Consider the following 27,086-nt stretch of genomic DNA (forward strand, 5'->3'; position numbering starts at 1 on the left):
GTAAACAGGCTATCACTTTAACTAAATGCATTCCAAACAGATTTATTTATGGATGGGAAAGCCTGACACATTTATACAGCGAAGAAAAAAAAAACAACAGCAGCAGCAACCTGCTCAACGTTTTAGCTCTGACTATTACACACAGACTTTAACAGAAAATCTGTTCTAGTTAGGGGGGTGACGACGGCAAACACAAACCACACAAGGGCTGTAGATGGTTTCCCATGCAGTATTATTCACTATGTTATTTGTTAATTTCCTTTTGAAATTATATATATATATATATATTATATATATATTACCACAGCTAGTTTCCATTTAACACAATTCTAACATGATCAAAAGATGTGCAGTAATCAAATGCCTTCCATGAAGTGTGACTCTGTCTGATTTGCTGTTGTTCTTGGGAAGACTACAATCAATTTGCATACAATGAGCAGCTTTGCATTTCCTTCTGTTGCTTACTGTTTTGTCACTGTTGTAATACTCAAAGTTGCTCTTAGGTAGGGCCTTGTTCTGAGAAAAAAAAAAAAAAAACACACAGTTCCAATTTAAAAAAGAATCAGATTACCATAAAACAAAATAAAAAATTATGAGAAATGAATGTTTTTTTTATTTTTTATTAACAGGAGGCAATACTGTGAAAACAGTATTTGCAAATGGGACAGACGAGTTGAAAACCCACAACAGTATATATATACATATATTAATAATAAGCTTTACCTGATCAGGGGTATCACACCCCCCACCACCCCGCCTTGAACAGCAGCTTTCACCAACATCTCTCAAATATACTTCACCTGAAACTCGACAGTGTTGTAAAGCATTTCACCAGAATCACTTTTAATTGATATTTTGTTACATTCATAATTTATTTTTAATTACATTTTTGAGACAAAGGAGGCTCAATGCCTAGCAAAAACAGACACATGCACATCCCTACAAGCATTCATACCAGCCTACAAGTATACCCTGAAGTCAGCTGAATTTCAAATTGTGACTGACTGATAAACAGAACCTGTTTATTTTTTTTTTTTTTCGTCGCGCGACTGGAATGTAACTGACCAATCAGAAGCAAAGTTAACACCCTTGACACACATCAAACACACACCTCAAATACGTCACGCCTCGAAACAGGTTACTCCTCGCGGATGACGAAAAGTTCATGAGGTGCAGCAGCATCGATTATTATAGGATTGCAAACTGAACGACTACAAAGACATCCTGAAGAAAGACAATGGCAGGGTGGCTCGCGGGTGGTGCATCAAGCAGCAGCAAGACATCTCCTTTCCGATTACGCAAAAATAGGTTTATTAATAAGCAAAAATAAACCTTATGCAGTCTACATATCCAGCATTAAAATGAAAAAAGTGCACTGTTGCTGGCTTTCAAAAATGACATAAAAACAGGTCCCGCATTCACACAACCTGAACATTTGAAGCTATTTTTGTTGGTCTGTTTTTATGATAAATAACGCTTTGTTCACTAAATTATTCTGTGGCACAAATCTGTGAGAAGGTGGTGGTCTTTACATACACATAAAGCAAAGAAATATTATCGAGGTCCTGCTACTCTATACGTTGTAAAACAAAGCCAACAACACGTCTGAATTCTATGTGACACATCCCAGCATCACCAAGCTCATACATACATGAAGATTATGAGCTGTGTTTATAAAGCATTTTCTGTCAAGTTCACCGGACTGTTTTAAAAGGAAAAAACAAATAAAAGTTAATACAAGGTAAGTGGTGACCTGCGCATAACACAGATTTTAATAATAATAATAATAATAATAATAATAATCATCATCATCATGTTGCACTTTAAAATACTTAAAAGTTAATAAACAAAAAGGATCAAAACTGAGATTGCAGGAAGTTAAATGTATAACAATAAAATCATGTTGAAAATATCAGTTCAACTATACTACTAAAAAAAAAAAAATTCTACAACTGTACAATTACTACTACTAATAATGATATTAACAACAAAACTACTGGATATATAGGGATGTTCAATGACTCTGATCTACAACAGAGTTTCCGGAGGTCAGGGTGGTAACCTTTTATCAAAACAAGACCCGTTTTGTAATAGGACAGCCCGCCCATCTCTAGCACGTCCAATAGCAATGCACGGGACAGCCCGCCCATCTCTAGCACGTCCAATAGCAATGCACGGGACAGCCCGCCCATCTCTAGCCTGTCCAATAGCAATGCACGGGCGGGTCATGTATTTAGTTCCAGTCTTTCCCATCGTTTCCAAGTCGTGTCTGCTGTGGATTGACATTCGCTTAAAACCCAACCCAATCTCACAGTGTCTGAAGTTCTTATTTTTTACTACTTAACAAGTGGCTGTAAAGAAAGCTCTTGTTTTATATTCACTACTTGTAAAATTAGGATTAATTCGTCTAGACGTTTTTCTAATTTATCCATAGATAAAAGTATTTCAGTGAGTTGCAGCCCATCAGTGTGCTTTTAAATTTGGAAATTCGTGTGAAAGAAGGGGGTTTATATTAGTAAAAAAACCCCATTATGAATAATGCTTTCTAAATGGAAATCATACCGTCACAGATCTGGCCTGCCAGTACAGACTCAGAATGGTCCTGCAGCTGTCTGGTTTCTTCATTTGTCAGTCAGAAAAAAATCTGACTGCGGATGGCGGCTGGCGGCTACTGTAATTTTTGGCGTGACTGACAACTTACAACAGCGGCTTCGGGGTATACCTACAAGCATCACACATCCACACAGATCTCCCCACAACTGAAAATGAACAACTCAATGTGCTTTATCTTCCCACGGCTGCAGTGCTTCCCACGCTCTGGACGTCTCTGAAAGCAGTCTCTCGTGTGATAGCAACCATGCAAACATAAAGACAGAAGCAGAAAAGCCACAACACTGACGGTCCCCCCTTCTCCATATTTACACAACGCAGAGACCAGGAATGGGGCTGTCCAATCGAGCTGCTGCATCACTGAGCGGTGGGTGGGGTCACAAGTCAGCTCTGGATGAGGTCACAGCTCGACGCTGGGTGATTGAACAGGTCAGCTGTGGATGAGGTCACAGCTCGACGCTGGGTGATGTAACAGGTCAGCTCTGGATGAGGTCACAGCTCGACGCTGGGTGATGTAACAGGTCAGCTCTGGATGAGGTCACAGCTCGACGCTGGCTGCCTCGGGCTCATCTGGTTCCTCCGGGCTCCCCCCCGGCTCGGAGCCGATGCGGTGGATGTGCTGGGGGTCGGTGGGAGGGAGGAGGGTCAGGGACTCCACACTCAGGGAGTCCGTGTCGTCGGAGAGCAGAGAGATGGTGGGCTGGTGCGCGGGGGTCAGGCTGGGGGCGAGGGCTCGTCCGGGAGCAGGAACCACAGAGCCAGTCTCATCCACATACTGGACCGCGTCGGGGAAGGCAGGCTCATCTGGAGTGGGAGATACAGACTAGCATTGGGATATTGTTCTTGGGAAAACCCTTTGTGTCATTCTCCATGAACGCTGGAGGCACAGCCACTATGCTGAAGGACAATCATTCCTCCCAAGGGCGCTCAGATCTACGCGCTTTGGGGTGGATTCAATAAAAACACAGCTCAGCTGGTATCTCCCTGGTCTGTGGGACTATTCAATAGAGGGTCACTGCCAATGTCAAGTTGTCATGGTAACACTGAACAATCACAGCAAAACAGAGAAACAGCGGCAAGCTGTTTTTCTGAAGATCCTCATAATTAAATGAATTACATTCTCTAATAGCGACAACAAGAATCCACAGTGTCCCTCTAAAGGGACAAACAGAGAATAGAAAACAGAAACCACATGGCATATTTACATTGTTTTAGGGTACACTGAGATCTATAAGAAAGAGTCTGGGGCCAGCATAGTGGCGTCGATCAGCTTGGGGCAGAGGACTCCGGTACATAGTAAACCTGCTTTAGTCATTCACACAACTTAAACAAGGCAAAAAAGAACAGAATAAGGCACGAGATGAGCTGAATCTGACCCCCAGCGCATGATTCTGACCCCCAGCGTAGCAATGAGTCTACTGGAATGCATGACTGCCTTCAAATAAAACAAAACTGGAACTGAAAACGAGGACAACGAGCAAACAAAGAGAGAGAATAGCAGGGTGGAAGCCAAAACCTGTAAAAAAAAAAATATATATATATATATAAAAATAAGAATCAATTTAAAATAAATACATAAAAGAAATAATAGCAATAAAGAAAGTGAGTAAGTAGAATGAGAGGAGAGAGCACTGAAGACACCAAACTAGACAAGAGAAGACTGTCTTTATATTCCATAGGGGTGACATCCAGTCCTGCATGTTAAAGAAGCTATTACACACAGTCCTGCATGTTAAAGAAGCTAATACACACAGTATTGCATGTCTGCCGTGGTTGATAGGTATGTTCAGCTTCTGATCTCAATCTTAACGACCAGCACTATAACCTCAACACTGAGGTTCCTTTATCCTGACAGGATCTGGTTTGAAGAGACAGTAACAGCAATTTTGTGATCCGTACGGTACAGAGAATGTGGAAGTAAGCAGTCATGCTGCAACTGGCAACATGACTGCATCTCGTTAATCATTCAGCTGACAAAACCGAAAACAAACTCTTAGGAACTAAAGCAGAACAATAAACCATTTGAAAATAACCGTTTCTTGGAAGAACCATAAAACTACCCTTTGATTGCTCCTGCTCTGAAGAACTGAACAATAAAACTAATTGGGCTGCATTAGTTTCAGTTCTCAGCATAGCAGTTAGCTTTTAAAATGCAGAAGTGTGCCGTAACCAAGGCATGCCATGTCTGAACTGCGTGGACAGAGCTGGCTGCACGCTGTGTGTACCCAGAAACTGTTTAACACAAAGCAGTTAGGCCTCTTTGAAATGTGCAGCTGAGTGGATGCTGGTAAAGCATTACATGACAATAACAAAACTATGAATCCACTTCCAAGAACAACTGTCCCAAGAGCACGCTCCAGGCTGTCACGTTACTTCCAATAACTGTAAAAAACAAATCCCTATACTATCCACTAACACGAGCCAGCCTTGCTCAGGGCACATGCAGGCTGTGTTGTGTTTTTAGTGCTTTACATACTCGCTGTGCAGGTACCAATGTATAACTATCCCCCTCTGTTACTGCTAGATCTCAGGATTGAGCGGGAGTGTTGCCTTTGCATTGCCGATGGTCTGCAGATCCACAGCGGCTCTTCAGATCAACAGATGGATCAGTCAAGTGCAGAGACACTTTATGTGATGGTGGAATTAAAAGAATTATTTATATATATATATATATATATATATATATATATATATATATATATATATATATATATATATATATATATATATATATAGGGGGGGGGAAACAAACAAAAAAAAACGAATATGAGCAGTAGTACACTACCCTATGTCACTGGAGTTAAATAATTAAATAATAATAATGATCTCATTCGTTTTGCTCGTCTCCGGCTCAGTAATACCTATGTGAATGTGACAGAGGGACGTGCCTGGATGGGATTTGCTTGGAGACCTAAACCCAGTGTCCACCGCGACTCTCAGCATCAGACAGACTAAACACTCGTCGTCTTCCTTTCCTGCCAGACCTGACTAGAGGAGAACAGAGGGACAGATCACAGGGCAGGCTACACAATGGAACACAGAGAGGGTGGTGGGAAGCAGTGATGAGACCCAGCAAGGAGAAGGTCGTTGCAGGACGGAGGGTGCGGGATCCTAACTGCTGGAAGAGATACACTTTTATTTGACGGTTATCCTTTAGGACAGTCCCATGAGATCCAGTCCACATGAACACAATGGGATGGACTCTCACAGCCATTTACTCCAAATCATCATCAGAGTTACTTTTATCTGAAAAAACAAGACTGTCAGGCTTCAGAGCACTGCTGTTTATAACTCTATGAATGACATACAATCCTAACGCGTGGATTTTACAATCCATCAACGGAGATGTTCTGAGACCATTGTGCTTATGTGCCAATGCGTGCTTGTTTGTATATTTTTGAAGCGATGGCTTGACCAGCAGTTAAGAAACCCACACAGCCCAGCCTGGATGCACTCTGTCAGCAAAACAAAAGCATGTTAAAACACATTGACAGCTATTGCTGCTTGATGTTAATGACCGACAGACACATTGCACGGGCAAGGGAGAGGATGACAGATATGGCCTGCCCACCGCCATGCACACTCATGAACCTAAAGTAGCTATGAAACATTCAAACACAACAGCATTACTCTTAATATAGTCCTAATAATCTGCGTTAAACCAAGCGTTTTGAACTTCCATTAGCTACGTAGGTTTCAAATGAAGATGCGTCACAGCAAGCTTGTACTTTCATTTTAAAAAACGAGATCTGGTACTGCGTTGCGTTAAGGAAAGGTTTCCAAGCCTTTTCTCGGTTTCCAAGCCTTACTCGCAGGAAACCTGCTACACTTGCGCTTCACGAGTCGTTTCACAGCAGCAGCAGTAGGCTGGTTAATGGCAGGATATGAGCCGTTGAAGGGGTGGGGAGAACGTCACCTTCCAGGTGAAATGACCAAGAGAGGGTAATACCAGATCTCATGTTTGAAAATAGTGCATGAAGAGCCTGGCATCAATGAACAACCTGTTCTCTCAGCTGGTAGAGTCGGCAGGGGTCTGGCCCACACACAGCTGACAACCTGCAGGGTAACGCTGCACTCTGAGCAACAATGAAATGTCTTGAAACTGTATCTGCACGCACAGTGCTAACCCCTGAGCTCAAACTGTATTAAAAAAAAAAAACAAACAAAGGTCCTGTTCTGTACTCGAGACTGACAGACCCTAACCAGAGGAAACAATAAACAAACCAAAAAGGTTTTGTCAATTCCACGAAAAAGGGGGCTGGCAAAGCAGCAACCTGGAGAACGAAATCCCATTACTTGAAGAGTTCAGCAAACGCGATTGAACATTCCAGGAAACACTGCCAAAACTGACTTGGAAACTTGCAAACTATTCATAAATAGAGTTACTCAACAACACCAGCCAGCGTCTTCTCCAGATATCGCTCTATGAATCCTTTCATACATGCTGCCTGCATGGAGGCAAGGCAGAAGCTATGCCTTTGTATCTGTGCACTTACCAATGCCAAAATCAACAGGCAGCTCACTGCCAAGCTTCAATCTGTATCTCAATGGCTGACTCTTACAGCCGAACAATCTGTTTGCAGACTCTGCTATCCCAACTACGAAAATGAATCTCACGCAACCTTTTCGGGGTGCTCCTGAATATTTGCGTGGGTTGATTGTCTCACTTTTACTTTCTTGCATCTGTCTGGCACCGATAATTAATTTACAAGAAATGGAACAATCAAAACCGCAAATAACACTTTGGGGGAATTCCATGGTACAGTAATGTACAGTACAGATAAGACACTGTGTAAACACAGAATTCCATAGTAAAAGGAACCGGTTTCATAAACTCATCGCCTTCACCACAGCGTCAGAGGAGCTGGGAAGGTGCTCTCTGCCCGACGGTTGGGGAATCTTTCATATCGAATGCCCATAGGGATAATAACCAGAAGTCAAATTAAATATAAAACAGACGAAAAGCTGAAAACGCATTTAAATGGTGCGGTTTAAACTTTTAGAATGCTTTGTCATGGATATTCTGAGAGTGAGATCTATACTCCCGGGTGAAATTATAAGTGGAGATGCTGGTTAGGTCCCAAAGGGGAGGTGACTTACAATGCAAAAGATCTGTACCCAGAAAATTGAAATGAATCTGGAATCAATTGAAAACGGCTCCACGCAATCCAGTCACATACTGTACAGCAGCTCCAGGAAAGTGGAGTCACAGCGAGACACGTCTCCAGGAAACCCCACAGCACTGCTACTTTCTAGAAACACTGTACATAGAAAATGAAGCTACTCCTGGGTTTCAACCCTGTGAAGATCTAAATAAAGTTTGGGTCTTTCCAAAACCACATCTACCTTTTCAGGACTTTACAAGTATAGCGTAGGAGTTTGCCTTTGCTAGTACAGTACTGAAAATTAAATTGAATACACACCACCCTCCCACACACAGAGGAAGCTGCTAAAACACACCCCACTGTGAACTGTGAATACAGTCAAGCACAAGGTGGAAAGTGCACTTCGGGTGAAGTCTAGATTCTGATTTTAGATCTAAAGCAGTCTGTTTCTTTTGATTTGTCATTCATCATCAGAGGGCTGCTGTGAGAGAGCCTGGTAAAACCAGGCAGAGACAAAGCCCTGAGGTGAAATTACTAACATCACTGCAGCCCTGAGGTGAAATTACTAACATCACTGCAGCCCTGAGGTGAAATTACTAACATCACTGCAGCCCCGAGGTGAAATTACTAACATCACTGCAGAACCATGCTTCTAATCAATGAGTGCTGGTTTCCACAGATCGGTACAGCAGTGATGAGGAGGAGCTTTCAATGGTTAAATCTCACTCCAAAGGAACCCTTTAAACTGGCTGTGGTTTACTGTACCTTTCTGAAGGTGATGTGATGTTTGGGGGAAAAAAAAAAACTTTGTAGTTGTAATTTTAGAAATGCTAAAAGTAACAATAAATTAAACGAGAAACATTTCTACTGTTTGAAGACATTGAAACTTTCAATGTCACGCCACCACACCACCATTCAAAACTGGCACTGCGGACTAGCAGCACTGGAACAAAACTCAATACAATATTTACAGCATCTGTTGGTCTAGAGGAATTTGAGCGCCTGTTCATTCGTGGGGCTTTTAGCACGGAAAAGAAAACACTGCAGCACATACAATATATAATGCAGAAGTATGAATTGCGCTGGCTGCGCTGGAACCTGGCTGTACTGATTAATAGCAGTAAAACACAGAGCAGGTGTGAGGCAGTATTAGGTGTTAACAGTGTTACCGGAGGGGCTCTGTGTGGCTGAGGGGGTGGAGATGGTGCTGGTTGTGACAGAGTCGCAACACCCAGTGCTCCCACTCCCACTCCCACTGGCGCTGGACAGGGAGGAGGACGACGGCATCCGGGGGGGACTGTGCTGGTTTATACACTGGGCCACAGCGAAGCCTGAACAGAGAGAGAAACACACCAGGGGTTAAAACAGACGCCATCCATCCCCTCCCAAAGGCTACACATTAAACACGCTAATGCTACACAGCTGTATATTTACACCATGCGTTCCACCATCAAAACAGGAACGCATGCAATTATATGATTTACTGAATAGGAGGGAAAAACGATGTAAAGGGATTCAATATTCATGGCACTGCTGCCTTTTACACACATCAACATGATATTACCCGCATTGCATAGCAGGTCGATCCATTCCTGCTTTTACTATGAGTTTAACAAGACACACCTGCGCTTGTTACCCTATTATTATTATTATTATTATTATTATTATTATTATTATTTATTTCTTAGCAGACGCCCTTATCCAGGGCAACTTACAATTGTTACAAGATATCACATTATTTTTACATACACTTACCCATTTATACAGTTGGGTTTTTACTGGAGCAATCTAGGTAAAGTACCTTGCTGAAGGGTACAGCAGCAGTGTCCCCCACTAGGGACTGAACCCACAACCCTCCGGTCAAGAGTCCAGAGCCCTAACCACTACTCCACACTGCTGCCCTATACACACTGGGGCTAATCAAGCATGTATCAAAACCTGGAATGGGTGAAACTGCTGTGCAATAGGAGTCTTATTTCCATCCCTGTTACTTAATGTCCCATTTTTATATCCCAGTTTTCCCTATTGTCGTGTTTTGCTCGAGTATTTCATACCCTGATAAACCCCTGAAGCGAGTAATGCAGATTGTGTTGAGCAAACACACCTGAAACTCCCTGCTTAACACATACAGGACTGTGCAGTGCATTCAGGGCAGGATCTTAAACCAAGGACCGGCTCTGGATCAGGGCTGCCTGTCTCAGGACAGCGAGTCACACGCTTCACTCCACTGAAGCTTGGTGATGATGCTGTATGAAGCTGCATCACAGCCCCCACACCACTGCTCAGCTTCTGTACGCGGCAGCCGTCCAAGTTCGACTTCTCAGAACTTTGCAAACTCTTACCTGAATTTCATTTGAGAAGGAAATCCCAAGACAACCGAGAGAGTTTTGAATTAGTCAGTGAATTCCCCCGTTTAGTGTTTCTAATGAACCCAAGCAGTATTCATTTCACAGATCAATGTGAAAGTCGTGGCCAGCGCGGCAACCCCCTCACTTTCACACTCCCTTTTAAACCGGGACGTAACTCAATTTACACAGACCCCCTCCTAAGGATGCACTGCCTCTTGCTTCACACAGACCGGGAGGAACTAACCCTAACCCTAACCATCACAAGCAATACCACATCAGCCACACGGCAGTCCCAGATTGGCATGCAAATAAACCAATGTCATCTCCATCACTGCCCTAAACAGCTCATGGGAAAAGGAGGTGTATTTTGGAATCGATTCTGTTTATTTGATTTCCGTGCCTATACACAGAGAACTGGCTGCAACTCGAAACATAAAAACAAAGCACTTGCTGTGTGTTATACATGCAAATTGCCAGGCATCTATGAATTGATATGCCCACAAACATCTAAAAGGATATATGGAATGCAAATCATGAAGTTTGGTTCCGTCTGTTTTTTCTAAGAGCATGTTTGTCTGCCTTGCCCCTAGGTAACGATGCCACACCACATCTGAATTCATTGGAATGGAGGAGTTTTTCCTTGAAGCTCTTGGACATGACGATACACGCAGATTATAGAAAGATCGTAAATAAAACAAGCAGCACACTTTACTGTTCTTTACGATTCCTTTAAAACCCTCGGGGACAGAATCTGCAAGCCCTGTCCTGTCCTTGATTCTGATTGAAGGTGAAACTAAATATCTTCTGTCGACAAGTTCCAAGATTTTCACTGCCATAACCGCGGCTGACAAACGGCACATTGCTGCAATTTTTTTTTCATTTGAGCTTCTAGATGTGGTTCAGATCCCGAGCAGCACTGTATACGGGATGCAAAATATAAGGGTGGAGCCCGGAGCAGCATGCTGCACACAGCTGGACACCCAGCCCTGCCCTTATACAAGATTCCCAGAGGAAAAGCACAGCAGAGGAATAAAGCACAGAGTGATCATGGCTAAGCACTGGCACAGCGAGGTATGGTATAGCATATTAACAACCATGGCAAAGCAAGGTACACTATGGTAAATGCATGGTATAACCATATTATCATCTCACAGGTTAGATGTAGGTCAATGCCCTGGCTGAAGCTATGAGATGACTCACACACTGAATGCAAGCCAATACAGATTCCTGTTTACTGTAAACTCCAGGCCCAGCAGGAACAACACTCATTTGGACACCAGACTTTTGATTCCACAGATAAGTTTCAGAATGACAGGAAAAGGCCCTCAGCAAGGACAGCCTTTCAGTTTGACAGGGTGTCAGAAACCGGACTTCAGATGACTGCTTTACCCCGAGAGGCTGCCTAGGTGCTTGTATCTGCTTTCTGCGATATTCTAAACACAGTGAGCTGTCTTTCCCATTCTGATACGAGTGCAGGGGCTTTTCCCTTAGTTATACTGATGCACTTTACCATAGATTAACATACCTCTTTGGGTTTCACAACACTTACCTATGCTTTTACTATGGTAAACTTGTATGAGGTTTTAGGCAGAGTAAAATCTACTTAAAAAAAAAAAAAAACACACTTCAGAAGAATCGAAAGAAGAACTCTGCTAATAATAAAGTTCCTTCTAAAGCGATGCACAGATCTGAGACGGATGCACTCGTGTTAAAGCAGCTGGCAGCCCCATTCCAAACCAAAAAAAAAACACAGGAAATAAATCTACATTTTCTTTGCATGCTGAACCCAGTCAGAATAATCTCTGAATTCAAACCATACTGATAAGCACACCTCACTAAGGCCTATAGAAGAGAGGACAGAAGTGCACCAAACCATGATGTGTGATTCACATTGTAATACATTACCTAGGGAGGATTTCTCAGGGAAAATATAGACAGCATCTTAATTCACTAAAAACCTTATTTTTGTTCCCTAATGGAAATAAAATGGCATTAGGTTACCAACTCATGCACTTGATCCTCATTTCCAGAACTTCATCATTATCTGTGGTACTGACAAGCGCCACAAACACTAACGTGGATAGCTAAAAAGCCAGGGGTATTTCTTTGTGATGAGGGAGTACGGAACGCCACTCCTGATTTCTCGTATGAAGGATGACACTCTGTCGATGGCTCATTAAAGCTGAACAGAAGACCCATGTACCTGCTCTGCTGCATCTTCTCTTGTCAGTTGCTGCAATCTTAAAATGAACTTGTGGTCTCAGAATACAGTTCAGAAGAAAAGAGTAAAAACAGATAAGCATCAGTGGCTGTCTGATGCTGATCAGATCGCTAGTGTGACTGCTGTTCAAATGAGGGGTGGGGCTGCGGACAGAGGGAGGCCGGTGGTTTGATAGATATATAGATATACACCACACTGCATTACCATTAGACACTGGCATTACCACTTACCATGTGTCTGTGAACAGAAAAAACAACACAGTTCCAGGAACAGAAATAAGACTTTAAAACTCCATTCAATAAGGAAAACAAAGAGAAGAAACCAGGACAACGACGGTACGGCACAGGGCCATAAAACAAAACCATCAAGTTTGCTGTTAGCCACGCTGTGTGGGAGGCGTGTCCACAGAAGCGTGGAGGGTGCAGGGCTGTGGGAGTTACCTGGGACCTTGTCCACGGAGGTGAAGACAGAGTGCGGCATGGTGGAGTCACTCAGCCCGCGGCGGGATTGTTCGTAGAAGCGGAAGGGCAGGTGCTGAGACGAGGCTGCCGAGCTCCGAGAGAAACCCAGGACATCTGCCGAGGGCTGGACAGGGAGGTCCAGCAGCACTGCAGGACAGAGACACGTCTTTAACAAGCAGGGTGTCTAGTTTAGTACAGTACAGCCCAGTGTTTTTCGCAACTACGAAAGAACACAAAATGTAACATATAAACCAAAATGCAAATATAAAACTAAATACAACAAAAACTCATTGCAAAGCAAATACAGAATGACATTGAATTGGGAGGTTTATACAAAAAATACTTGAAATAAATACTCGTAGTTGTCAAGGCTCAGCCGTTACCACACACACGGTCTGAAGAGAAACGGAAGCTCTGACTGCTCAGATGTATAATTTGGAGCGAGTTGGGAATTAAAATTGTGATGGACGAAAAGAGACATTTGTTTCTAAAATGCCTAAACAATTAAATGCATAACAATTAAACAAAGCTGCCAAGAATTTGAGCATGAGGGGATGTATGCAGCCCATGGCGACAAAATAATGATGTGCAGAATTTGCAACCGTTGAGTGGAATGGGAGTCAAAAGACACCGTGGTTAAGCATCATTAGCTGTTTATTCCTTTTGGGGAAAATATGGCTTGTTAACTTGTACAGATGAACCTGCTTTATATCATGATTGCTGTGCAGGCATAATTTGTGATATAAAGCAGATCATGAGCACATTACGAGTGGGTTCTTTACATTTAAACACATGCATATAGTTTACTGTACAGGACAAATACGTTTTGTATCATTAACTGGAAAGAAACAGTTTGTGTCATTATCTAAAAAAGGCACGAATTGTCGACTGAAGAGAGCTATCAATACTTGATGTTTTTTTGTGTGCATTTGTATAAGACTGACTATGTCAAAATTTGGTGACGTTGGTGTTTTTTAACTGATCTGTTAAGACCGCCCACGCAGCATTTGACAGGCTGTACAAAATGTCAGTTCATCAGCCGAGATGATTATTGGTTGTTAGTTGCGTTGGAAATTAATTCTATCCTGTGGTTACTTGGTAAAGCCCGCCCACGCAGTATCTGACAGGCTGTACAAAACATGACAACAAGCGGGTTTGTGAGATGATATTGAGAGAGGTCATTCCTCAAAGAACCTGTGGAGCATCAGGGCAAACGTTTTACAAAAATCTTGATGATAAACGGGGCGTGATATTAAGAGGTGATTCACAATCGTGATGATAAACGGGGCGTGATATTAAGAGGTGATTCACAATCGTGATGATAAACGGGGTGTGATATTAAGAGGTGATTCACAATCGTGATGATAAACGGGGCGTGATATTAAGAGGTGATACACAATCGTGATGATAAACGGGGCGTGATATTAAGAGGTGATTCACAATCGTGATGATAAACGGGGCGTGATATTAAGAGGTGATTCACAATCGTGATGATAAACGGGGCGTGATATTAAGAGGTGATTCACAATCGTGATGATAAACGGGGCGTGATATTAAGAGGTGATTCACAATCGTGATGATAAACGGGGCGTGATATTAAGAGGTGATTCACAATCGTGATGATAAACGGGGCGTGATATTAAGAGGTGATTCACAATCGTGATGATAAACGGGGCGTGATATTAAGAGGTGATACACAATCGTGATGATAAACGGGGCGTGATATTAAGAGGTGATACACAATCGTGATGATAAACGGGGCGTGATATTAAGAGGTGATACACAATCGTGATGATAAACGGGGCGTGATATTAAGAGGTGATACACAATCGTGATGATAAACGGGGTGTGATATTAAGAGGTGATACACAATCGTGATGATAAACGGGGTGTGATATTAAGAGGTGATATAAAACGGGCTCATCTGTATTTTGTATTAGTATGCAAATTATTTGTTTTATTTCAAGTGGTGCAAACTTTGCACTGGAGCAAATGCTGTTTTGGTTTTGAATGGATTTGAATGAATGAATCTGCTTTGTTGGGTGTTTAAATACTGAGACACTCCAAGCTTGAATACTGGAGCCCTGCTTCAGTGCAATGGGATTGAAATACAATTCCTATTGTTATTTTAATAGGTAGATCGCTGTATGTACAACTATTATATAGTAAGGCATGGACAGTATACTGTAAACATGCAGTTAAAGAGTGGGCAGCTGTACGTTACCGTTACTGCTGCTAATGAGAAATTATGGTAACTAAATTATTTTTCTGTGCGAGGGCTGTTTATATCAAATGTCTAAAGAAAAAAAAGCGGATAACGTTTAATAAAAAATATGTATGTAGTTAAAACATGATGTATACTGTACTATTATTGCTTTAGTTGTTTTATTAATGTGTGTCTGTAATACTGGAGTTCAGTTCTATTTGAAGCACGCTTTTGTTACATGCGATTGAACCTACAGTAATTGCATACCTCTACTGGGGACGGGCAGAAGTACCAGCGGCTGAGACTTAGCAAGCGTAATGCTGCTTCTGGAGAGACAGGAGGCTCACTCACCGGCTATCCTCTGCATTTTGGTGCGTCGTGCCTGGATGCGCCCCTTGGCCAGTCGCTGCTTGGCTATGATACAGCGGATGTGGTCAGCGAAGATGAAGTTGGCCTGCAGGATGGGGAAGGGCTTGGCGTGCGGGTTCGAGGTGGGCTTGTGGATGATGATGTTCAGGGCCCGGCTGTCGTCCTCCACCCCCGTCACCTGCATGTCCTGGGACACACACACACACACACACACACACACAGTCAGCTCATTCTGTCAGACGTCCAACAGCTGCAGGTGGTTCCATACAGCAGATTCTAGCCAACTTCCATAAATACAACAGGGGTGGAAATGAGACTCCCACTGCACAGCTGTTTGAGCCATTACTGGTTTCAATGTAAAGTTCAATGGTACACACCTGTGCTTTGTTACCTGTACACAATGGCTAATCAAACTCGTATTAAACTGCTCTGCAATTTGGAGTTTTATTTGGACCTGCTTATTTCAGAACTGTGCAGAGCATCGTCACAAGCTTGTTCTCTCTTTAGAAAGCACAACCCCAGCGCTGCAGATGACTCAACTAGCAAATATTTGATATTTTCCACTGTATAAAAACTGCACTGCTTCTTTTATTTCCACGCTGACGGGCTATTTCACATCAACTGAAAGAACAAACCGATTTAGAAGAAACCTCTGTCTCCGATACAGCCCCCCACAAGTTAGTGCTTGGAGGCAGAGTAACAACGTATTATTATTATTATTTATTTCTTAGCAGACGCCCTTATCCAGGGCGACTTACAATTGTTACAAGATACCACATTATTTTTACATACAGTTACCCATTTATACAGTTGGGTTTTTACTGGAGCAATCTAGGTAAAGTACCTTGCTCAAGGGTACAGCAGCAGTGTCCCCTACCAGGGATTGAACCCACAACCCTCCGGTCAAGAGCCCAGAGCCCTAACCACTACTCCACACTGCATTGGTAAGCCATTCATTAAAAACACACAGAGCGGGGGCTAGTGCTCACCTAACATACTTACTGAATACCAACTCAGCATTGATGAATCAAAATCCTAGTTGTGTAGCTCAGTTCTAGAATTATATAGACTTTTCATATGACAGTATCTCAAAGCACTTTACAGGTTGAATAAAAATAATCTAAATAAAACAACAAATGAAGAAGAATGACAGATGCAATACAAAAATAAGAGACTACTGGAAATGAGAGACTACAAATCGTCAGTCTTGTTACCTGCAGCAGGCCGGCAAACTTGACGACCCCCCAGCCCAGGCGCTTGGTCTCGGGTTCCACCAGGCTCATCTGGTACAGGTCCACAGCCAGGAAGCGCTGGGCCTGCCCCCCATCCTTCCAGACCACCATGCAGGCGATCAGGTCGCTGTTATCTGGAGGGAGCAAGCGAAGGACAGACACTGCTGTCAGCTACCACGGTATTGCATGGGGGAATGCTATTGATTGTGATCAGTAACCAGTCACTTCTACTCTAAACACTGACATCTTCAAATCACACATTTTTGTTTTGCTTTTCTTCTGCTGTGTTTTTTTTTAAGCTACACTCTCCTTCTATTTGAACAGAACAACAACAGAGCCTCCTACCCAGTGGATGACGTTTCGGAGGCTTGAGGTTTCTGAAGCGGAGGAACATGGAGCCACTTTGCGGCTTGGAACTTGGTTTCTGGCCACAGTATGGCACACCAGGGGAGACGTGGGGGTTTGATATGGCAAAGTTGCCTCAAACTAGGAACCGTGTTTTAAGCCACTGTTCCTGAAAAAGTTGCTTTGTGCTCCCTCATCTGAAGAGTCCTGCTAATTAATACTGTATCCTGATCAGCAGAACCACATGATATTCAAATGGAATAACCCTGCTCCTCAGAACTGGCATTTATAGTAAGATGTGGAATATCTGTAGAAATGTGGGAGTCTCAGAGAGAGTTACATTCTTCTTAAGCAGTAGGGAGCTCAGCCCAGTTTAAGACCGGAGTCAGTGGATCTTAAACCATGTCTGAGAGAAAGCTAGTCTTAACACTGGCACAGGCACCTGCATGTCAAAGTACTGTACAGAGTGCAAGCATTACAGCTCCTAGCGCTGTGAATGGGAATCTGCATTGGGACAGCTTCAAGTCAGTCTCCACTGGGAGAGTTTCAAATCAATCTCAGACAGGTCATATTAAACACAAGACTCTCCGAGAACTCCAGGGTTGCTAGGAATCAAGGTCAATAAGACTATGATGTAAAACGTAACTAGACAGCTGGATAAACAAGAAGGGGATTTTCTCTATCGGATATTAAAATGTTGTGCTGTGTGGAACAAGAGGCAGTTCCTCTTTATATCTGTAGCCCCCTATTCAGCAGAATATGACAAAAAAAAAAAAACCATGGATGTTGCAGTTTGAAAGCACCGATACAATAAAGTGTTTATTGTGCAGAAGAAATGAAATTCCTTTGAAGTCTTGCTGTACTTTAACTCTGGCCCGATGCGTCTCTCCGCGCTGTATTTACACAAGCCAATTTCCTAAAAGAGAAGACAGCACGGAAACATGCTCACACTAACCCTCTTGCTTATTGATTATTAAAAGCAGGAACTGAAATCACACTTTTTCTAGATTATTTTTTGGGTCGGACGACTTCTTTTTTTAGTTTTTTAATTTCATGTAGAAAGGGTGCGAGTGTGTCAGATTACACATCTTATTCGTTTAAAGAATTTCCCTACATAAAGATTTTAATATCAATATTGTTTGTTAAACTGTGGACAGAGCCTGTCCGAGCTGGGCTGGGGCTTCTGCGGAACGTGTCTCTCCCACACTGGTCCTTATCACTCCATCAGCTCTTTCGCAGCACTCATTTCACACTAATTTAGCAGTGTTCCCCTCCATATTTGTTTGCGAGTTGTGTACTACTTTTGTTTTTCTTGGGAGTTGCCTCATTATCTGAAGCACCACTGAAACAGAATTGATCAGGATCCTGTAACGCTGGTGAAACACAGGAGATTCAGAAGAGATGACAGACGAAGGAGACAGGGAACACAGACTGACGCACATTATGAGATTCTTTGGAGCAGAAAACTACGGTGACAGCAAAGTAAATGTTAGAGCGATCCAGGTAATCCGCTTGTTGAGGTCACTGCAGCGGAACCCAATGTAAACCCCTGGCTTTGTGTTATGAAGCTCTCAGGCCATTCAAAGATGCTGACACATACTGCAAAACAACACTGCATGCTATCTTTAATAAACCAATTAGCATACAGTAAAGACAGGACTAGTATCACAGTCTATCCAAATTGGACATGGATCTATATGTATATATCTATTATCTATATATTATACATATGCACACAGCCAAAGAAACACACACATCTAAAGTGAAAAGTGAAACTGTGACAGTGGGATTTGTCTTGATGGATTTATAAAACACAACCCAGTCAAGGGCAGAGAGGGGACACTTCCCATTGGCAGACCACCCACCCTTTCATAACCTCCCCTGAACTCTCGATTCATGTGCAGCGGCCCACAGAGCTGGGCTGTGCTGTGGTGTAACCAGCAGCGCTATGAGCAAATGCAGAACATTCTGGGTAAAGCAGTTTCCACAGAGAGTAAGTCTGTCATCAATGACAGCCCTGTTCTGTTGTGTGTGTGTGTGTGTGTGTGTGTGTGTGTGTGTGTGTGTGTGTGTGTGTGTGTGTGTGATTACAGACAGCCTGGCCTCCCGGAACACCTCTTTGACTTGCACACTGCCCTAGTTTCGTGGTTGTATTGCAGCTGGCCCAGAACCCCTGAAGTCTCTGTTTAGCAACAAGCAAATGCTGCCATCTACAGCGCTGCTGGTAAAAACAATCCGAATGAAATCAGAATAATCAGTGTGAGGTGTGAGGGGTCCTGATATCCAGCTGGAATAGACCCTGCGATGATCATAGTGAGATACCCAGGCTTCACAGACAATGATTAAAGGAGGGGGGGGTGCTTGAACCTAATGAAGCAAATGAGATTTTGAACTGTCCAAGTGCAAAGACAACTGGAGAGAATGGAGATCAAACAAGACACCTCGATGAAACGCCTACCGAAAGACACACTTCCAGAGCACAAGCTGCCCACATGTTTGATTAATCAGTAGGTGCAGCTCAATCGCTTTACTGTAAAAGTAAGGAGTTGTAATGGAAAAGCACTGCTGCATGGCTGCAACCCCCCACAACATTATCATTACATGGAACACCTGACTCATTTATGTACATTACACAGGCTGCTACCTACGTTTGAAACTACTATTTTTGTCTGCATACGACAGAATACTCGGAGTTTGCGTGGCATGCCAGTGGTGGATATCATGACATGTTCTCCTCTACAGAGAATTAACACACCTTTGAGTGCTGTAGTGTATTCATCCACTGAACAGTTGGCATAGTGGCTACTGTAAATGCAGAACTAAATCAGTGAAACCAGTCTGAAGAGGAATACACTAACACTCGTGTTGAACGGCTTATTCTTCATTTCATGATACTGAAGTTGCTGAGCGTTCGATTTATACTTGAAGGTCTGTATGAATATGTGATCACAAACTCCTCACATGGTCTGTGCTCGCCGCAGTGTGTTCAATATATGGGTGGGATACAGTTGTACAGTAATGAAGACCACAAAGCTTTCACTAAACCACACTGAGTCAGATTTATTTCCACTCCTTCATGCAGTGAGCCTGCAAAGGTTCACAGAGCATTCTTCTTGGGGCTTTGCAACATGATGAGGGCTCTCCGTCACGCTAAAACACGCTGAATGCAGACTAAAGTGTCTCCAATATGATCCAGCTGTATAAACTCCTGGATTGGTTACACATGGACAGGATCCTGTGGTTTCAACCCTGGAGTCATTTTAGAGCTTCAGACAATCAGTAATTAAAATCTTCAGAAAAAAAAGCGACACTTCCACTAATTCAATTCTTTCAGCATGTTTTTCATACACACGCCCTTATTAAAAATGCTGAGAACTCTCTTTGTTATTCTGCACGCTGGCAATGTGATCTGAACCTAAAAATTTAAATTCAAGGCAAACTGAATTATTTGAATTATATTATAATATACTGTAGTAGGTCCACATAGTCCTTATATTTCATCACGATACCAATATAAATCTTTCATGTTTTAGGCACTCTGTCAATGGCGCACTGAAATATTTGCATTGGAACTAAAACAGCAATCAGATGCCTGTTTAGAACTGAAACAATCTTGATAAAACGCCAGGTGAGTGATAGCTTCTCTTTATCCGTTTCAAGATAGCCAAATTAAATCGTGCAGGAATCAGTCTGACTGGCGCTGGTAAACCGTTCACTCTGTTCCAATAAATAAAATAAAATAAATCCATTCATTAACGTCGTCGTACTGTACTGAAACAATCTGCCAGGACCGTACGCATGCAATCACATGCACTGCCAAAAAACAATTCAAAGCACTCACGGATTCACCGAGGAGTCAAATAGTTTAGTTATTTTTGTGTATTCTTGCTGTCAGCAGTACAAAAAATGGAAAAAAAAGGTCGCGCTACTTTGTAATTTATAGAGCACTTTTAACCTGTTATTTTAATGTTCTCTTCAACCATACTGTATTGTTATGATCACTTACTCTCATTCTGCTAACCGCAAAAGTTAAGTCTAAATGCAAATGGATCAAATTACATAAATACAGACGTGTTTTTTTTTTTAAAGAACAAATATTTGGTGCTTTATGGGTTAATTGAATCCTATTACAATGTATTAATTTTAATAATGGACTAAAAATAATAATAATAATAATAATAATAATAATAATAATAATAATAATAATAATAATAATAATAATATTTACAAACTGATGATGCAAAAACAAAATCATGGTTACCACAAAATGAGCTGCTATTTAAACTGCAGTTTGTTTTAATGGACCCTGAGGCGTCTGTGCTGAATGTGCACAGCCAGGGCGAGAAACAGACAATGATTGTTTAGCCAACAGGCAGCATTTCCATCCCCAGCCCTGCCAGACAGCATTTCAATGTATTGGTAACAGGGTGCGCTGGAGCTCGGACTCATCTCCTGCATGGCACAACACACCTGGAGAACAGCATACACTAGGCATTGCGGTCAACTGTACGTATTCAGTTATAATAAGAACAAACACACACCGAGTCCTGGGTGTGGTGAAACAGTTTAGATACTCAACTGCAAGAATGAAATCAATCAAGACTCTCTGCACTGTACAGATTTCATTAGAGAGCCAGTCCTGCAGTGTCTGATCAACTGAAAAGGCAAGGGGAATCAGTCATTTCAGACATGAGACTATACTGCTGCTAATCAACAGCTAATTCACCTTTACCAAGTTTAAAAACAGGCCAAAAACCCTGCTTCAAAACCTCAATCTCAATAAAAGTGCATGCATATTTCTGTATCGGACACTCATTTTAAAATCTTGCATCCATTCAAATCCTACCCTTTGGGGCTCGTCCGGGTTTTCTGGCTCTCCTCACTCGTGGAATAAACACTCTGTGAAGGGTCAGGGTGCACCCCTCTAGAGGGCCTGTCCTCCTCTATGTGTTCACTCAGGGTGCACCCCTCTAGAGGGCCTGTCCTCCTCTATGTGTTCACTCAGGGTGCACCCCTCTAGAGGGCCTGTCCTCCTCTACGTGTTCACTCAGGGTGCACCCCTCTAGAGGGTCTGTCCTCCTCTACGTGTTCACTCAGGGTGCACCCCTCTAGAGGGTCTGTCCTCCTCTATGTGTTCACTCAGAGTGCACCCCTCTAGAGGGTCTGTCCTCCTCTATGTACTCACTCAGGGTGCACCCCTCTAGAGGGCCTGTCCTCCTCTATGTGTTCACTCAGGGTGCACCCCTCTAGAGGGCCTGTCCTCCTCTATGTACTCACTCAGGTCCAGCACGTCGTCGGTTTGGATCAGGTCCTCCTCTCTGGTCAGTGGAAGCTGAGTCTCGGGCTCGGCCCTCAAATGCAGCGACAGGGAGCGCAGCATGAAGAACACCCGGATCGCCTGGGAGATAGAGAGAGAGAGTGAGAGAAAGAGACACACTGCACACTGCACAGAGGAAGAGAGCTAGAGACAGTGCACACTGCACAGAGGAAGAGAGCTAGAGACAGTGCACACTGCACAGAGGAAGAGAGCTAGAGACAGTGCACACTGCACAGAGGAAGAGAGCTAGAGACAGTGCACACTGCACAGAGGAAGAGAGCTAGAGACAGTGCACACTGCACAGAGGAAGAGAGCTAGAGACAGTGCACACTGCACAGAGGAAGAGAGCTAGAGACAGTGCAAACTGCACAGAGGAAGAGAGTGAGACACAGTGCAAACTGCACAGAGGAACAGAGTGAGACACACTGCACACTGCTCAGAGGAACAGAGTGAGACACAGTGCACACTGCTCAGAGGAACAGAGTGAGACACAGTGCACACTGCAGAGGAAGAGTGAGACACACTGCACACTGCAGAGACACAGTGCACACTGCAGAGTGAGACACAGTGCACACTGCAGAGTGAGACACAGTGCACACTGCAGAGTGAGACACAGTGCACACTTCACAGAGTGAGACACAGTGCACAGAGGAAGAGTGAGACACACTGCACACTGCACAGAGTGAGACACACTGCACACTGCACAGAGGAACAGAGTGAGACACAGTGCACACTGCACAGAGGAACAGAGTGAGACACAGTGCACACTGCACAGAGTGAGACACAGTGCACACTGCACAGAGTGAGACACAGTGCACACTGCACAGAGTGAGACACAGTGCACACTGCACAGAGTGAGACACAGTGCACACTGCAGAGTGAGACACAGTGCACACTGCACAGAGTGAGACACAGTGCACACTGCACAGAGTGAGACACAGTGCACACTGCACAGAGTGAGACACAGTGCACACTGCACAGAAGATCTGTTGCAGCACACCCACTCCCCTGGAGCAGTGTGTAAGGCTGCTTCAAAAATCCTGCACAGCAGCTTGAACCCTTGGAAAGGTTTGCCATGGATATCTGCATTCCCCATTCTTATACTATGCACTCACTGTGCTTTTCCTCCATGGTGGAGAAACAGTGGCTTTTACCATGATTTTCATCTTTTTTTTTTTTTTTGCACGACACACACTCAGAAACTACAAGTCTCTCCAGCTGGAGAAAATGGATGTACAACAAGATGAAGTTTCCCATCAGCAGCAAGCAGACGCTGTTCCTTGGAGTAGGAGTTTCTCACACTGGTGGGTTATGGTTGACCGTTTTTATCAACACGCTGTGCATTTCTCCTTACTGTCCAGCCCCATTTACCAACGCACTGGACATGTTGTTTAAAAGTGTTATGTCTCTTACAGCTTTGCTGGTGAGCAATCGGTGCAGCACAATGATTCCGATTCACAGGTTTCAATGGGGAATTGGCTTATAAAACCCATCCAACAGCCTGCAGATTCACTGAAGCCTCTTACAGTAAAGAAAATGAGGAGTGGTTCTTAGGAGGCTGATGTTTTTCAGCTGGATTACGTGCCTGATTGTTAATGATCTTGTTTTTTTCTTTTTTTAGATTTTGTACCAATGAAGTATGTCATTTCTAGGAAATGTGAGCAGTGCAGACACTAATGAATCTGGAGACCCAGTGCTTTGGCTCAGATTACATTGGGGGGGGCTACAATGTTTGGAGGAGGAGGCATTTTCTAGGAACGCATTACCCATGAGAGAGACATGCTCTGGGGAAAATAAACAATGAGGAATAATTGAATCACATTCATCTGGTTAGTTTGCTGATGCATGTTCTTTCACACAGCAAACAAGCATTTATCAACATGACCTGGAGGAGAGGAGAGGAGAGGAGAGGAGAGGGCATTGTGTGTGATGCAGGCCCCGGATCTCTTACCCTCCTGGTCCTCTCCACGTCTCCACAGGGCAGTCTCTTCACAAAGTCAATCCCTGTCAAAGGGGTTCCCGTGGGGGGAAGAAGGATGGAGGCGTCCATCATCAGGTACTCCACATTCAACGGTTTACTCTGAGGAGGAAACGAAACAAACAAAGCAGATTAATACACTTTCAATAACAGCGGCCCAGGGATTCACAACAAAACCTAAAGGTGTACTGGCATGATGAAAACATTTCGATGACTGTACGGTATGTATCGTGAAACGGCATGGCACATACTGCAGCCTAAACTAGTTTATATATTTCATAACCCTGACATGCATACATTTCACAACTCTGGTATGTATACATTGCACAATCAGCTTTACATAATGCTCCGGGGAATGTGTATTGCCAATGTAGCCCTAACCTGTATGACTACAGCATCCCTGATGTGACTCACCCCTGCACGGCGCGGACACTCACTCTATTCTGTATGATCACAGCATCCCTGATGTGACTCACCCCTGCATGACGCGGACACTCACTCTATTCTGTATGATCACAGCATCCCTGATGTGACTCACCCCTGCACGGCACGGTCACTCACTCTATTCTGTATGATCACAGCATCCCTGATGTGACTCACCCCTGCACGGCACGGACACTCACTCTATTCTGTATGATCACAGCATCCCTGATGTGACTCACCCCTGCACGGCGTGGACACTCACTCTGTTCTGTATGATCACAGCATCCCTGATGTGACTCACCCCTGCACGGCACGGACACTCACTCTATTCTGTATGATCACAGCATCCCTGATGTGACTCACCCCTGCATGACGCGGACACTCACTCTATTCTGTATGATCACAGCATCCCTGATGTGACTCACCCCTGCACGGCACGGACACTCACTCTATTCTGTATGATCACAGCATCCCTGATGTGACTCACCCCTGCACGGCACAGACACTCACTCTATTCTGTATGATCACAGTATCCCTGATGTGACTCACCCCTGCACGGCACGGACACTCACTCTATTCTGTATGATCACAGCATCCCTGATGTGACTCACCCCTGCACGGCACGGACACTCACTCTATTCTGTATGATCACAGCATCCCTGATGTGACTCACCCCTGCACGGCACGGACACTCACTCTATTCTGTATGATCACAGCATCCCTGATGTGACTCACCCCTGCACGGCACGGTCACTCACTCTATTCTGTATGATCACAGCATCCCTGATGTGACTCACCCCTGCACGGCACGGACACTCACTCTATTCTGCTGACCAATTTACAGTTTCTATTAACAAAACTAAAAACACTACCCTAACAACCTGAATATTGAAGTTTTCTGTGCATCTGATCCAACACCAACATATACATTTGGCTGCAATTTATCACAGCTCTTTACTCCAGGGTTTGTTCTGTTGATTTTTCCAATTACCCTGCCAGTGTACTGTAAAGTATTATGGTAGACTAGGCATTCAGTCTGTGATTGGGAGTTCAGTGAAAACTTCTATGGGCAGCAATGAATCTTGTGACCTTGTTTTTTTATACTAAAATGGCTCGGCCCTTTAAAAAAAATGAGTTTCTACAAGTCAGAGTTCTGGCGTGCAAAGATCTGGCAAGATAAAAATAAAAAAAAAGCCCTGACAATTAAAAAAAAAATAAAAAAAGAGAAGTATCTATCTTAACTAGTGCTTCATGTGAAATAAACCAGTGACAGTAAGAAGCGACACTGATGTGCTTTACTTGGTTTCCTCACCATTCCTGGGAAAACATTCTTTTGGATTTCTAAAGAACGAGATAAGAAGTTCAACAGCTCTATTGCAACTTGGAAAACAAGTGCGCGGTTTGTGACCATGCAGGTCTGCAATGATGTCATCTGCAGGGTCTGTAGCAATCTTCATTTTAACATGTGCTCTGCTGGACATATAGCAACGAAATGTCATTTCTGAATAATCATTTATTTAATATAATGTTAGTAGCATTTAACAATGTGCATTGCCATTGTTAATAAGAAGCATTGTACACTGTACTCTGGACCTTGTATATAATGCACATGCCAATTAACAAGCAGAGAGTCTAAACGTGGTGAAACAAACAAACAAACAAACAAACAAACAAACAAACAAACAAACAAAATGACTTGAGTTCTGCACACTCACCGTCATACTCCTGTGTTCATCTTCAAACATATCCAGGAAAATTTCTTCTCCCTGGGAAAAAACCAAAAACATAAAAGAAGACATCAGCACTTTGAAGAGCAGAGTTGTTTCATTTGTGGTTATATTTTTAAACAATAACCCAGCAGATGTTTCTTGTAAAGCCTGCTTCCAGTAAGCGCTCAGCACCCTTATCAGAAATGTATTTCTCAGCCAAACAAAAATGAACAGATCCTCAGTGATCAAGAAATCAAAGGCAGAGAGGAGTCTGACAAAGGAGATACGGGACATGCCAGATTTAAAACAAAGCAGCTTTCTTGTGCACGCACTGGAGTCTGCAATTCCATAGGCATGGAATGAATGGACGAATGCTCTTGGCATTCACTTTAAGAGCTAACAGTTACATTGGACCCCAACATCTTCCAGTGGTTAAAGAAAAGGGCTTGTAACCAGGAGGTCCCTGGTTCAAATCCCACCTCAGCCACTGACTCATTGTGTGACCCTGAGCAAGTCACTTAACCTCCTTGTGCTCCGTCTTTCGGGTGAGACGCAGTTGTAAGTGACTCTGCAGCTGATGCATAGTTCACACACCCTAGTCTCTGCAAGATCTAGGCGGGAGAGGGGAGGTAGAATCAAATATTATGCTCATATGTGTGCCAGTCTAATCTGCTGGCTAAGTAATTCATTGTTACAGCACTGCGGAGTTGTGAATCTACTACAGCTTCTTCAAATATTTAGTGCGAGTCTTCACCTGCTAGG

The 27,086-nt window shown here is 43.3% G+C and overlaps 1 protein-coding gene across 9 annotated transcripts in view; it reads right to left on the reverse strand.

Moving 5' to 3' along the window:
* Positions 1–571: 571 nt before the first annotated feature.
* The window catches only part of LOC117418247 (protein CLEC16A), a 47,675-nt gene continuing 21,160 nt past the window's right edge, over positions 572–27,086 (reverse strand). For 2 of the 9 annotated variants that reach the window (XM_059035348.1, XM_059035346.1), the window contains exons 17-25: positions 26,331–26,381; positions 24,166–24,294; positions 22,175–22,295; positions 16,535–16,686; positions 15,303–15,507; positions 12,725–12,892; positions 8,885–9,046; positions 5,472–5,594; positions 572–3,414 (exon numbers count right to left, since the gene is read on the reverse strand). In XM_059035348.1, the coding sequence (XP_058891331.1) occupies positions 3,149–3,414; positions 5,472–5,594; positions 8,885–9,046; positions 12,725–12,892; positions 15,303–15,507; positions 16,535–16,686; positions 22,175–22,295; positions 24,166–24,294; positions 26,331–26,381 (1,377 nt within the window). In that variant the 3' untranslated portion in view covers positions 572–3,148. Of the gene's footprint in view, positions 3,415–5,471; positions 5,599–8,884; positions 9,047–12,724; positions 12,893–15,302; positions 15,508–16,534; positions 16,687–22,174; positions 22,296–24,165; positions 24,295–26,330; positions 26,382–27,086 lie in introns of all 9 variants that reach the window. The other 7 variants (XM_059035351.1, XM_059035349.1, XM_059035347.1 and 4 more) reach the window with 6 other exon arrangements.

This window comes from Acipenser ruthenus, chromosome 13 (assembly GCF_902713425.1).
Source record: "Acipenser ruthenus chromosome 13, fAciRut3.2 maternal haplotype, whole genome shotgun sequence".
In the NCBI taxonomy this organism is placed as follows: Eukaryota; Metazoa; Chordata; class Actinopteri; order Acipenseriformes; family Acipenseridae; genus Acipenser; species Acipenser ruthenus.